At 41.9% G+C, this 13,859-nt stretch overlaps 1 protein-coding gene across 1 annotated transcript in view; it reads right to left on the reverse strand.

Annotated features, from left to right (window-relative positions):
* Window positions 1–13,859, reverse strand: part of ano8b (anoctamin 8b) — a 31,841-nt gene that overhangs the window by 1,311 nt on the left and 16,671 nt on the right. Inside the window, exons 2-18 of the mRNA XM_076088656.1 lie at window positions 12,882–12,992; window positions 12,131–12,263; window positions 8,084–8,222; window positions 7,888–7,984; window positions 7,359–7,475; window positions 7,045–7,172; window positions 6,786–6,947; window positions 6,548–6,700; window positions 6,104–6,230; window positions 5,866–5,921; window positions 5,675–5,749; window positions 5,366–5,500; window positions 3,090–3,337; window positions 2,743–2,902; window positions 2,213–2,599; window positions 1,178–1,369; window positions 838–969 (exon numbers count right to left, since the gene is read on the reverse strand). Of these exons, the coding sequence (XP_075944771.1) occupies window positions 838–969; window positions 1,178–1,369; window positions 2,213–2,599; window positions 2,743–2,902; window positions 3,090–3,337; window positions 5,366–5,500; window positions 5,675–5,749; window positions 5,866–5,921; window positions 6,104–6,230; window positions 6,548–6,700; window positions 6,786–6,947; window positions 7,045–7,172; window positions 7,359–7,475; window positions 7,888–7,984; window positions 8,084–8,222; window positions 12,131–12,263; window positions 12,882–12,992 (2,552 nt within the window). The remainder of the gene's footprint in view (window positions 1–837; window positions 970–1,177; window positions 1,370–2,212; window positions 2,600–2,742; window positions 2,903–3,089; window positions 3,338–5,365; window positions 5,501–5,674; window positions 5,750–5,865; window positions 5,922–6,103; window positions 6,231–6,547; window positions 6,701–6,785; window positions 6,948–7,044; window positions 7,173–7,358; window positions 7,476–7,887; window positions 7,985–8,083; window positions 8,223–12,130; window positions 12,264–12,881; window positions 12,993–13,859) is intronic.

Genomic DNA, 13,859 nt, shown 5'->3' on the forward strand with positions numbered 1-13,859 from the left:
AGATATATACGTGCAGGTAGAAATGGAAAGTTTGGGATGAAACAAAAAAAAAAGGATTAATTGAAAGAACAATGCCGATCAGATGCACAATGCTTCAAAATATTCTTTAAGCGTATGTTCCTCCTGATAGGCCAACTTCTTTATCAGGCCAAAACAGAGCTGCAGGCTGTTTACCCATTTCCCAATTATAGGCAGGCACAGAGTGCAGCGCTAACAAAAACCCGTATCTGAATATGTTACAAGTAAGAGGGGAAACATGACGAGAGCTCCAATTCATCTATTTGTGCTTTTCGTAAAGATCGGCACGCTGGAAACCCATTTCATACATTATCATCCATCAGTGTAAAAAGCGTTAATGTTGTGCTTCTGTCAGTCACTTGGATAGAATAAGAGATAGCTGTTGCTAGACATCTTTTTGTGAGTATACAAGGTAGAACAAAGACACGACGCAGCATGTGATTTATGATATATGCACATGACAACACCACATCTTCCTCTAAATTATTTTCCCACCCTGGGTCACTAGACGATTACAATGTGTTCTGTTATTATCAGGGAGAAGCATGTCTCTGTGTAAGTTAACATCTGTAGCATTTGGTGAAGCCATTTGGGTATCTTCTGCCAAATGCAGCCCTGCCTTACAAGTCTCTGCAGGTAGAACAATACAGACAGTTGTAAACTTGTTTGTAGCCTAAATACCTGGCACATTTTCTGACTACTAAACATTTTGTTCTGGGTCACAAAATGCTGGCGCCCTGAGAAAAAGTTCAAAAAAGCACTGCTCTAAGCACTTCAGACAGACTCTGAAGACGCAGACGCAGGAAGGAGCTGCGGTACCTCGAGGATGACGATGGAGATGATGGCCATCTCGGGGCTGAGCCACGGGAAGAGACGCTGTAGCTGACCACACTGACCAATCAGGTAACAATTCACTATGATAGCAATCAAGCCCATGGCTTCCATCGCAGTCTGTGAAGGAGAAAAAGGAGGAAGCTTAACATGGCAGATCATTTGTGCTATACAATTCAATCAATCTACACAGTTGCACTTGCATGACTTTCAAAATAGAGCCAGAGTTTGTCACGTATGAAATGGTGAAAGTGAATTGACTCAATTTACAACAATGGCAGAAAACTCTCATGAGCCTTTTTCAACGTTCACAGAGTGTCTTTCTGACCTGCCACTGGCCGATGCTCTCCACTCTCATTCCAAAGGGCCTCTGCAGACCGGTGCAGAGCTTAAAGGCATCACTGCGGATCTCAATGATGTTGTTGATGAGAGCGCACATGGCAGCCAGAGGGAAGGCCGAGGAGAAGAGCACCACGTAGCCAAACTGGACAAACATCTCTTGGTAGTCCTGGAAGGTGTCCTGAGAGGGGCAGAGTGGACTGGATTAGACCACAACTCTACCAAGTAAGTAAACTCTCAATGCAACTAGACACCTAGACTGTAGACTAAACCAGTGCGCCATGGTACCAAATATAAAAAGACATTGTTTGCTTTGTTTAGCTGTCATATAGTCATAAGGTCATAAATGATGATAGTGTAGGAGCGCTATCAGGTTATGTTATGCGGCAGATTCCACGGAGGAAATCTTAGTTCCATGGTTTCATGGAAAACCATGGAACTAAGTTTGTTATTCTCATTGTAACGATAACCTTCTACTCAACCATTGTAGAGATTTGGGGGAAAAAAGTATTCCTGCAATAACTGTATCAGTCGGGGGAAGGAGCATGAGTCACCTGGAGCTTTCCACATCACAGAAATCATCTCAAATACGTTTTTGAATCCAACCATCATTAATCACCGTAAGTAGTCCCCTGGAAATCCCTCCAGCTGTTACAGTGAGCTTCATGCACAAGCGCCAGTTGTTCTTACAGCAGTGCAAGGTTGTTGCTCACTTTCAGTGTAGCTTTTGTGCACATAAGAGAGGTAGTAGTTTTTGGATTGCTGAATTAAAATGATATGGTACACATGCAGGTTTCTTTGCCTGCTGCCACTGTACTGCTACTATTCAGGATAAGGCTCTTGGTTGAACTTTTAACGTTTTTGGTCACAATATGAGAATAATAACACCCAGAGTGATACATTCTAAAATTTGCCTTTAAATATTTCAAAGGATACAAATTGTCATCCTTTAACACTCTGTGCAGAGTTTATAGAATAAGTATATAGTATATAGTATATATATTCAGTATATAGTCCTTCTTACAGCATAAGTCTGCATGCAGCTCTCCATCTCAGCCTGAGCGAGCGCGTTGTTCTCTCTCACAACAGGGGGGTCAATCCATGATTCCCTTTTTGTCTTCGGCTCAAGTCTCTCTGTGCTCTTGCCTCTTCTTCTGTGGCGCAGTGATGTGCTGTTCTCAGACCCAGAAGGCAGCGGTGCAGCGCTGGCAGCAGCAGCATTAATTCCCTCAGCCACACCTGTTGCTCCCCCACCTGACTCCTTCACATCATGGATGCCATTATCGTCGTCGTCGTCACACATCTCAAATATAGAGGCAGGGTCCATTCCTTTTTCCACCATAGTGGGGCTCCCTTCCTCCAGGAAAGTGGTGTCCATGTGGGGCCCACTGCAGACTGGTCTTCTGTCCACCTTAACAACAACAGATTAGCAACACCAAACAACACTATTAATGCAAATACAAACTGTTGTTACTATATTTGCATTAAACATGAAAGTGCCACAGCACAAGCATAGTAACACTTCATAAATGTGTGTTACCACACAGCTTATACCTTCTCTATGAAGCTGACTTTCCTCAGCTTCAAACCGCAGTCAATCTGACTTTCCTCCTCCGTCTCTCCTTCACTGAACCTCCCGCTGTCAGCCTCGTCCTTCTCACCTCCCTCCTCCTCATCAGGCACCCCGCATCCTCCGTTCAAACACTTCTTTTCCCTGAGAGAAGTTGAAAGAACAGATAGACATCAGACAACGTGTGTATGTGTGTTAACCGCTCACAGCGTCCATTTCCTCAGGTGTCTGATCTGTTATCAAAATGTGAAAACCCTACATTGTACATAGTATTGAAGTGTATATTTACTGCATATAATAATTGAATGAGAGTTAAAATAATGAGTTTGACCTTCTATCTAGCTGCCCCAATCCAGGCCTGGTTCCCCTCAGTCCAGGTCCTGGCATGGCCTGATCGGTGGGAGAGGCCTGGGCTTTTCCAGCTGCCAGCCGGCCGTATTTCAGCAGCACTGAGACCAGGAGGTCCCACACAGCTCTCAGCGTGAGCTCGCCCAGCTTGTGACGCTCATACAGGTAAGGCTGCAGCACCTCCTTCACATTTTGAAGGAACTGGCGTATAATGAGTAGAGTGGCCAGCATCTGACAAGGACAGAGAGAGAAACATTCTGAAAAAATTAGCTGCTACACTAAGTGAACATACTGTCTAACTAATCAGAGCATTTAAAAGAGACGCGTAGGATGCAGGGGTTAGGAAATGTGTGGTTAGAGAAAAAGAGGACAGAAGAGAGGACATGTTAACCGGCTGATAAAGCAGTAGGATAAACATGGAACAAATTCGACAAATCAATCAAAACACAATTTTGTATGCAGACTCAATCCACAAAAAAATCATATAAAGCAGAAAACTGCTGCTGGACGGTTCCCTATAAATTAGAAATGTCATCTGTCACTAATTGGGGCCCAGAAGTGCCATATGTTTGAAAGAACCAAAAGGGAGCAGTGCAGCCGCAGTTTTCTGGAGAATGTGATTGACTGTGGAGGTGCCCTTTAACACCACTGAAACAACATCTCAATGGCTGATGATGTATTGAGGTGTATCACTGATGAACATGGACACTCAAGGCCTTTCAGTAATACTCATAGCTTGCTGAACAAATCCAAATCACACACAACAGGAAGTACAAATAAGCTTAGCCTCAAGGATAATTCAGGTTTATTACAACTTGAGTATATTTCCTGGTTTGGAGCTTCATTACTATGTACAGTATACTAACAGTGTACTCAAGTTAATTGCAGAGATATGAGATCAAAGCGACATCACAAAAGAGAAGTCTGACAAGAGAAGTAACCTAAGCAGTCAGACCTTCATACAGGTCTTAAACAAACCCCCAGGATGGCAAAACTTACTTTATTTAGAAAGAAATTGGTATAATTATTGTAACCCAAACAGAGAGAAAGTTACTTTCAGTCAATGATGGGAGACCTCAGAGAAAAGGAGACACTGGTCTCCCACTGTTACCTACTGGAACAGTCGGCACAGAGTCGGACATTGGCTCACTCAAGCTGACAACACCAGATGGTTTTCATTTCAGACACTTAAAGGACTACACCAGTGTTTTTTTTTCAGTGCATGCTTTGCCAGGTTTTTCTTACCTTTGAGGCAACTATTGGTTTCTATTCATTTAACTTCAGAATGAAAATCAAGTAAGAACAATTCTGTCTGCATATATTTGAAATGTTATTTCACTCTTGTGTTGTAATGCAGTCTTAAGTGGAATGATTGTTAAGCAGAAAAGTAAATACACTGTGACAAATATTTGCTGAAGCTGGGCTGTACTGGTTGGGAATCAGACATGGAAGTCAGGCGATGTTAACAGAATATGACAAGCTCAATGAGGCGGCACTCTGGCTGAGAGTGTAACAGAAACTGACAGAGTGAGAATTGAGGTATGAGTGGTGAGAGTTGTAACAGGAAAACAATTCACACAAACTGCACGGAAGGAAAATGTCAATAAAAAAATCCACATTGACACCACATCTCCATGTCAAAGGAAAAGAAATGACAAAATCTAGTAATGTTGCTCATAAATGTGCGTGAGGAGGCACAATTTGTGACTCGATCAGTCAGAAATAAAATGCAATAATTTAAACAATCAAACATCATCGTTGGACAGCTACATTTTAAATTCTCCACCGCCGTAAACCACTCTATCATCTCTGTCTGGTGAAAGCCACACGTCTCTAAAATATGGCATTTTAAAGGGACAGTCCACCCCAAAATCAAAAATACATATTCTTCCTCTTACTTGCAGTTCTATTATTCAATCTAGATTGTTTTGACAACAAGGTCCGTGGATTATCTTAAGTAACCGGGTCATGATTTCTGGAAATAGATTGCTGTTGAGCTATTCAAATTTATTTTCAAAGTAAGAAAAAACTAAATATATTTGTCCTGATGACATTTTGAAATTATCAATTTGGTTTTGAATCATTTTCAAGTTGTAAGGTTTTCACTAGACAAATACGATCAAAACACACACGATCATTTTAAACAAAGTAGGTTGGTAGTTCAAGTTCATGTCATGAGGTTAAGAACGAGGTGGTCAGAAATTAACCTTAGACCTCTCGCCCAGACGGTCATGCACGGGTCATGCACGGGGAGCATACTTTGGACCCGAGTAAAGCCCTGAAGAACCAGGGAACAGAGACCACATGCATCTGGATCTTGAGGAAGAGGTAAGGCAGCACATTGACCCGGACCTGCCGCTGCAGACTCCTTAACAGAGACAACACCAGCAGCATCTTCCACGGATGGACAAATGGATGAGATGTGCGGATGGATGGTTATGGAAATCAGTGCATGAAAGCAGAGAGAGCAAAGCATTTAAGGATGGCAGAACGACAGGTGTTGGAGGCCAAATGAATTACTGAAGCTAATGTGTGACAGAGGAACATTAAAACTGGAATGTTTCTTACCTCTTTCAGACGCTCCATGTCTTTGAGGTAGAATCCAATGTAAAAAAGGCTGAGATAAGAATTTACAAACTGAAACTGTGAAAGAAAGAAATGCCAGGTGTCATTAAGAAGAAAGGTGTGTGAAAGGGACAGTTTTAAAACGTTTCCAAATCACATGGGTACTTAAGATATTATGCAGGAAAGCCACTCACAAGAACCATTTTGATGATGAGATTTTTCTCATAGGCACTCTGGAGTCTATAGTTTTCTGTGGAAAAACAAAATAAATCATCACTTACCACTCATAAATGTAATATACGGTACAATTTAAACGAATCACTGATTAGTGTTTACAAGAGATTACTGAAGATCTCTGATGAAGCCAATCTTATTAAGATTATTTTTATTATCTTATTTATGTGGATCTGAATCTAGAAGCTTGACTCTCACCCATGTCGTTGAGCCAGCAGGCGATTTTCCTGTACACCTCGTCACATGCAGTCACAGTGATAGCTAGCATGATTTTTGGGATGAAGCGAGCCAGCCGAGGCATTTCCTTGATCCCCATCACAAACTCCTGCAGAGACACAATCACAGGTTTGTACTTGTCACAAAACATCAAGGGGCGTTTAAAGCACTTGTGTTCACTCTTGGACCAACATTCTGAAGGAGAAGGTATTTACTCCTGCTTTATTCGTATCAAGCTCTACCCATAGCATGTAAAACTTTGATGTTTAACAGGCTTGCTGCATCAGTACATCCACCCTTAAAATAAATTTGATGAAACTAAAGAAGGACAGATGCAGGGTTAGAAGATTTTTTACCATTGAAACTATTATTGCTGAATTTATACAAGCAGGGCACGTAGAAAACCGATGTTGACAGCTGACTGACCTGCAGCTCAAAGCAGATGAGCATGACCAGGAAGACAAAGCAGAGACAGAGGATACAGATGGGCAGGCTGACCAGCCACCTGAATACACGCCGCCGCCACGGAGGATAGTGGAATTCCTCACAACCTGTTATGGGACTGCAGCGCTTCACTCCCTACCGAGAGAGAGAGAAAGTATGAAAGGGCCTGAAAGAGAAGAGAAGATATGCAGATAGGAGTCAGAGTTGTAGTTTCTCTCACCCGGAACTGAGGCCGTGGTTCCTCCAGGGATTCAGATGGCGTATCCAGCGTTCCCCACTTGAATGCCAGCTCAGCCCCCCTCCTCTTCCACCGCTCCAGAAACAGAGTGGCCCACACCACGTTGAACAGTGCAAACACCACACAGCAGATGTCACGGCTCGTCTGAAACAACACAAAAACGCAGACTTGGACTAGGATGGTGATCATTTTTCAGTAGGGGATTTAAGTTGCTTTATGCTACGATAGCGTCTCTCCTCACCTGATCTGACTCAGTGAGCATCCACAGCACGAAGCCGATCACAGCAGGATATAACATAGAAGTGGTGTAAAATCCCAGCCAGGCAAAATACATGGCAATCTTCACACCAAAGTAGTCACAGATATCATCTGTAAACACCAGTATGACCAATTAAAAGGATGATATGACAGTTATTATAATAGTTAAAGGATAGAACAAGGAACCATGAGCGGCGAAGGTAATTCACAGTACGCCAAAAGTACTTTCTTCTGTCTTGTGGTATTACTAGAGTGTTATGTATATGTTCGTGTTCGTGAGTATTTTGTTCTGCTGACCTAAAGGCTGTTTCTCACAAACAGCCTGGACCCAGGACTTCATCAGCTGACTGAGGATCCTCTGCTCATGGAGAGGAAATACCTGCTGGATCACACCTCGTGCACTCAGCTCCGGGACTGCAGATAGGAATAAAGCACAGCATCAAGTAAGTTAAAAAGATACTAAACCCGAAAATGCTTCTAAGTGTGCGTGTGAATGTGTATCACTCCTGATGAGCAGGGGGACACCTTGTATGGTTAGCCTCTGCCACCAGTGCATGAATGGGTGAATGCTGGTTTATGCTATATAGTTTTGAGTTGTCGCTAAGACTACTAAAGCGCTATATAAATACAGTCTATTTGCCATTTACAGAAGAAGATTAGATATCTAAAGATAAAACTATCGGATACAGTAAACCATCAAATCCATGACAATTATGCTTCTAATAGTTTTAATACCAAACCAACTGAGGGATTATTACCAAAAGCTGCCAAAGAAGTTCCATCTGTTTAAGACAAATATCACATAGTGTAAAAGGATGCAACTTACTAATTGGCTGGCCCTCCAGGAAGTTGATATTATGAAGCACCTCCCCATGTTTGGCCCGTAGATTGTCGAGCCAGTATTTAATGATGATCTGCCTCTCCTGCAGTGAGCGAGAGGACGCGAGAGTAAATTCAGGCAATGCCTTGACAGCATATTTACTTGCATATGCGTGTGTGAGTTTGCGTGTTTTGACACTGACCTGTGAAGTAAAGAAACACAGCTCGCTCTCGATGTTCTCGTAGATGTAATCCTCCTCACAGGAGAAGTTTCGTGTTCCTCCGCCAAACTCGTGCTTCACCGCTTTCCTCAATCCCATCTCCTCAGCACCTCGCAACAAACTGGGGGACAACAATGCGAGACCGATAGTGTTATAGAGCGTCAGATGTCTTCTCCCGGTGCGATTGTTGAACACTTGTGAAAAATGGTCTTTGACTCTGACTCATTTCCTGTTTAATGTTGGCATTCATTGATAACAATTTTGATAATTGATTAAGTAATTTATTAAGCAGAAATATCAAACGTTTTCTCATTCCAACTACGCAAATATGAGGATCTGCTTTTCTCTGTTTTATATCATTGTAAATGTTATCATTTTGGCCTTTGGACTGTTGGTTGGATGATACAATTTGAAGGTTTCACTTTGTGCTCTGGAAAATTGTTGACAATTGACATTTTTTCCACATTAACTACTAATAAATTTGCTTAAAAAAAAACATCAGCTTATTAATAACAAGGAGAACAGTTGCAATCCAGTGGATAGCTGGACAAATGTCTATGAAAATCAATGCAGCAAACAATGACATTAGCAGAGAAGGATTGTCATAGTGTTAAAGTCACCTGATCTCTCCTCTAATGCTTTAACCTCATCAGTCTCTCTCATCATCTCATTTCCCATCAGCCCCTCCTCCATGTCTCCTCTCATCCTCCCTCCTCCTTTCTACAGCAACCCTGTCTACTCTCCCCACCTCTCTCAATCCACCTTCCTCTTTTCATCCTTTTCTATCTCCCATGCACGGTCCTCTCCTTTGTCTCCTTCTCCCCCTCCTCCTCCTCCTCCTCCTTTATCCCATCGTCCCCTCCTCCCCTTCTATCCTTCCCAGCGGCTTTGTGCTGAAATCGCAGTAATAATGCAACACCACACCCTCTGTACCCTCCAGGCCGTCAGCTCACCTCTCTCTGTCACATGTACATATACATAATCTATATAAAGTTTATGCACACACATGCAGGATTGTAATCACAGTAACATCAGCTCCGGGCTCTTGGAGGAGCAGCACAGTGAAGTACGATCAGCACCATGATGGATTACAACAGAAATGTGAGGTGTAAGCTTCTGAATACTGCTTAGTGCGCAGCACCATCACAACAAAGGTCCTTGTCTGAGAAAAAAAAACTGTCTGTATCTATTTAACCCAACTGCTTAGTAGTCTAAGCCAATAACTGCGAGGGCTTTGAGAGGTGCGCAGCTTCTGCTGCTGCCATGAATTTGGATAAGATTTCCCCTTTCTTATTTAATCTAAAACTTTGTCGCCTTTTACAATTTCTCTCCCCAAATAAAAGGAGTCTTATTTTGGAGACACAGTCAAAGGGAATGTGTGGACGAAGCCCTAACCTTGTAAAAGAGCAGAACACTGCCGAGGGAAAGCACTGCACGTAAGGTTTATGCTAATTTAGCAACAGACGTAATATGGAAACTCAGCAGAACAGGACGGCGTGCTGTAAATTGCCTAGTCAGAGCTGAGAAATGAGTAGCGGATGGTATGTGAGCTATGAAAAGAGAAGGAGGAGGACATTAACTGTATAACACACTTAAGTATGTTAATTGCTACAATTGTACTGTCTGCTAATAGTTGTTTTCAAGGCAATAACTGGAAAATAATACGCATAACAGCACTGAATCTGTGACCCTAGCTGTTTTGATCTCATACCAAGATCATCTACACTGATCTCTCTTTCAAAATAAACACTGGGAGAAAAAACAAAGCCATGTCAGTTGATAGGATAATATTAAAAACAAGCCTAGAGTCCTCCGCTGGTATCCTCACACAGGAAGGCTTGAATAGAGAATTCTCACCGCTTCAGTATGCAAAAGGAATGACTATTCAAGGTGAGTTTGGGAGGATGAAATACTTTCTGGGTTATCTCTTCTATCACATGAAATGTAGGTCAACCTATCTGACAGCAGGTTTGTGTGCGTAGAGAGAGAGAGAGAGGAGAGGGGTCTTCTAGTCACACAGCAATCATTTTACTTGAGCATTTCATCTAAAACCCACTGGCACACTTTCAGAAAGCACTCTCTCCATCCTCCTACCACGTTACCCTCCCTGTTGTCTTCTCTTTGTCTTTCTGCTTCACTCCTTCTCTTTCTCTCTTATTCTCTCTTTGCATCTGTTTCTATCTGGCTCTCTTTCCTCGTTCCTTCGGGCCATCTGTCTATTTCTATTCCATTCATTGGTAAAAGGTTTGGTTGAGACGCTCCGGGTTTTTCAAGAGGCCCGTTATTACATGCACAGGCAACAAATTGACTCTACATTTGTCAAGAGGTGAAATGCAGTATGGAACAGCAAGTGCCACCCTGATCCCCTGGATTGTATATCTCAGTATTTATACATCAAAGTCAATGCTTAGATTAAAATGACCCTGGGTTCATCTCCGATTTCCCTGGAGATGTTTTCAAAACAAGAGACCGTGTCTGGGCAGTGTAATCAGAGCAAACGCAATCCATACTGTTTGGCCTGACTCTAACCTTTTGCAAAACTTTAAATAACCTGCAGCCAGAGCCAGAGCAGCGGTGCTGATACAGTAAACCAGGCATCACGGCAGCCTCACTAACGATTCACTGTGTACGAGCTACTGTGCCTCCTATAGCTGCAGCTAAATATAATACCACAATAAACAAAGGTACAATTTTACACCAGCAAAGAACAGACAGAACATTTAAAAATAACTAAACCTCAAACTACTACAGGAAGCAGTGATGTATACCATATTATTCATTTGCCATTTCTGTCTCTGTTCATAAAAGTTGCTGCTTTAGCTTTTTTTCCCTGTATTGTCTCGAGGGTGACAAGGTGACTAATTGGCACAGCTACAGTTCAAACAATAACACTACTGTGTGCACATGTAGCAGGTTGTGTAAGCAAGGATGAAATATTGTTCAGCTAATGCTAACAGTGTTGGGCTATCAAAAGAAAGTGTTTACAAATCTGGAAATATTTTAATCAGTTTGAAGGAATACTTTGACATTTATTTACTTTCTTGCCAAGAGTTAGATGAGAGGACTAACGTACCACTTTAAATCTGTAAGCTAGATATGAAGGTAGAGCCGGTAGACAGATAGTTTGGCATAAAGCATAAACTGGAAGCTAAACTAGAAGTTTTTGTGCAGAATACAAAAAGCGACTTAACTTTGAAGCTTCTGGTAGGCTGAGTATGTTACCTGCAGACAGAGTCAGGCTAGCTGCATCCCTCTGTTTCCAGCCTTTATGCTAAGCTAAGCTACACGAACTGTCTACTGACTGTATCTTCAGATTACAAACATTAGCGTGGTATCAATTTTCTTATCTAACTCTCTGCAAGAAAGAGATTAATCACACTTCCAAAATGTCAAACTGTTCCTTTAAGGATGTTAAATCATTGAGAACAACTATATCTACTTTATCTATCTAATGATAAAAGCATATATAACTCGAGATATTGGCACTATTTTTCATACACTTACATCTTTATTGTATCATATCACATAGTTATTCTGATTTGAAAACAATAAATAACTGTAAGTATATGTCTACCTACCCTGGCTGTCAAATAGAAGTCAAATCATTTATCGATTAATCAGTCGACAGAAAATTAACTGAGACATGTTTTGATTTATTAATCATTGTTTGGGGTCATTAATCAATACAAATTACAAACATTTACTTGTTCTAACTTTCCCAATGTGAGGATTTGTTGCTTTTCTGTTTTATGTAATTGTTAATTGAACATCTTTGGGTTTTGAACTGTTGATCAGACAAAACCAGATATCTAAAGATGTCACTGTTATGAACACTTTCTCTTTTGTTCTGACATTCAATTGACAAAAACAAATACTTGATTAATCAAAAAAACTATACTTGACAGATTCATCAACAATGCAATTACGACTCAGTTGAAGCCGTACATTCAATAATAAGCAAATATATAAATGGATGACTAAATACACCCTTGCTAAAATGTGTTTGCAACCTTTGGAGCGAGGCCTTACTTTTCATATGTAGCGGTGACGAAGAAAGCGTAGACCCGCGTGTACTTGTGGTGTCGTATTTGGATGATGAGCTCTGGGATTCCCAGCCGGATGTGGTTCAGTAGCCATAGCAACGTGTGGTCATCTGTAGTGTCTGTGACAGGAAATGAAAAACAAAAATACATTTTCAACTATACCCACGCATTACTGTACACGGGAGCTGCCGGGAGTACTCCCACAGTCTTGTGCTATTTATTCCTGAGCAGCAGCTGGAGTTTAAGAGTCGTACTAACAAACACTCAAGAATGACTCTTCTTCTCTGCTTTCTTAGCTGGTTCAGAGATTCAAACCAGTCATACAATGGCTTCTCTGACCTTCAGGCTATGGCTTAGTGAAGTCAAGTGATCAATGTCATTATCAACAGTATATAACTGTATGCATAATGCAATGTGTCTGCTTGTCTTTACTTCTATATTTGTGGGGACCAATATTTAGCCTAAAGAGCGAAGACACTGGAAAGTTAGGACATTAAGGCCGGTCCTCACTTTTTCAAAGGGCCGTTTTAGGTTTAAGACTCTGTTGTGAATATAGTACTTTGGGCTCAGGGAAACAATGAAAATATACGTTAATAGCACATAGGTTTAGGTGAGGGTAAGGGTTGACCTTAGACATCTTTTGTGGTGGTTAAGGTTTAGGTAAGGGTTGCATTATGTCAACGAGAGTCCTCACAAGTATATAAATACAAACATGTGAGTGTGTGTAAGTGATTGACCTGCAAATGTCATGAGGACATCACAGTTCTCCGTGGGCACCGTTTTCATCCAAGACTTATGAGACATGATGTGTCTCCCGGCCTGCAGCAGCCGCTTTCCAAACAACTTATCTGAGGAAGAGGGAGACAGAGAGACAGACAGAGAGAAAGACAGAGAGAAAGACCGAGTGGGAGAGGGGGAGAGAAAGAGAGAGAGTCATCTTTTTAAAGTGTAAGGAGCAAATAACATTTCTTACATTTTCTGCAACCCCTCCTCCAAAACTCTTACCCATGCTGCCCCGACACACACAGAAAGACACACACACACACAGAAAGAAACACATAGACGCACACAAAATGGTCCCTCTCGACGGGACAGATTTAGATGTCACGCCCCTTCGCCTCACAACATGAGACTGACGGAGCTAATTCTGCCCTGCCAAGACCAGAGGCCACACATTGTCCACACTCTCTGAATTGTCACATCCACACACGGACACTCAACTCAACTCAACACATGCAAGTGAAGCTAATTCTCAGTGTTGTCATATGTTGTGAGTCTCAGGAACGCCCAGATATAAGCCTTGAATAGTAAAAGAACACAATACGTAGAAGGTTTGACTATGAATATGCAGCCTCCTGTGTGGAATTACCTTGTCTCTATTCCTGTGGTCAACAGTACACCAAAACCTGCTCCACTGTAGCCACCCAGCAGTGTCACATTATGACACAGTCGCCCTTAATGCAGCAGTCTCAATGAAAATAGCGGCAAGTGATTCTGTAACCAGTTTAACACCAGACCCTGCTCAGCTGGCAGAGGACAGTTTGTGAAAACCATTTCCCGGGTCCTGAATAATAACGACAGCAGCCTGGAGAGAATGCCTGTCCCACAACAGCACTGTGATCACTGAGGCATGGAGCAGCAGAAGAGCTGGAAAGTGGGGCACTTTCCAGAGATCACACACAAACATATTAAGTATCACATAATTCATCCAATAA

The sequence above is a fragment of the Anarhichas minor genome, unplaced genomic scaffold (assembly GCF_050575085.1).
Source record: "Anarhichas minor isolate MPS153535 unplaced genomic scaffold, ASM5057508v1 ptg000010l, whole genome shotgun sequence".
NCBI lineage: Eukaryota > Metazoa > Chordata > Actinopteri > Perciformes > Anarhichadidae > Anarhichas > Anarhichas minor.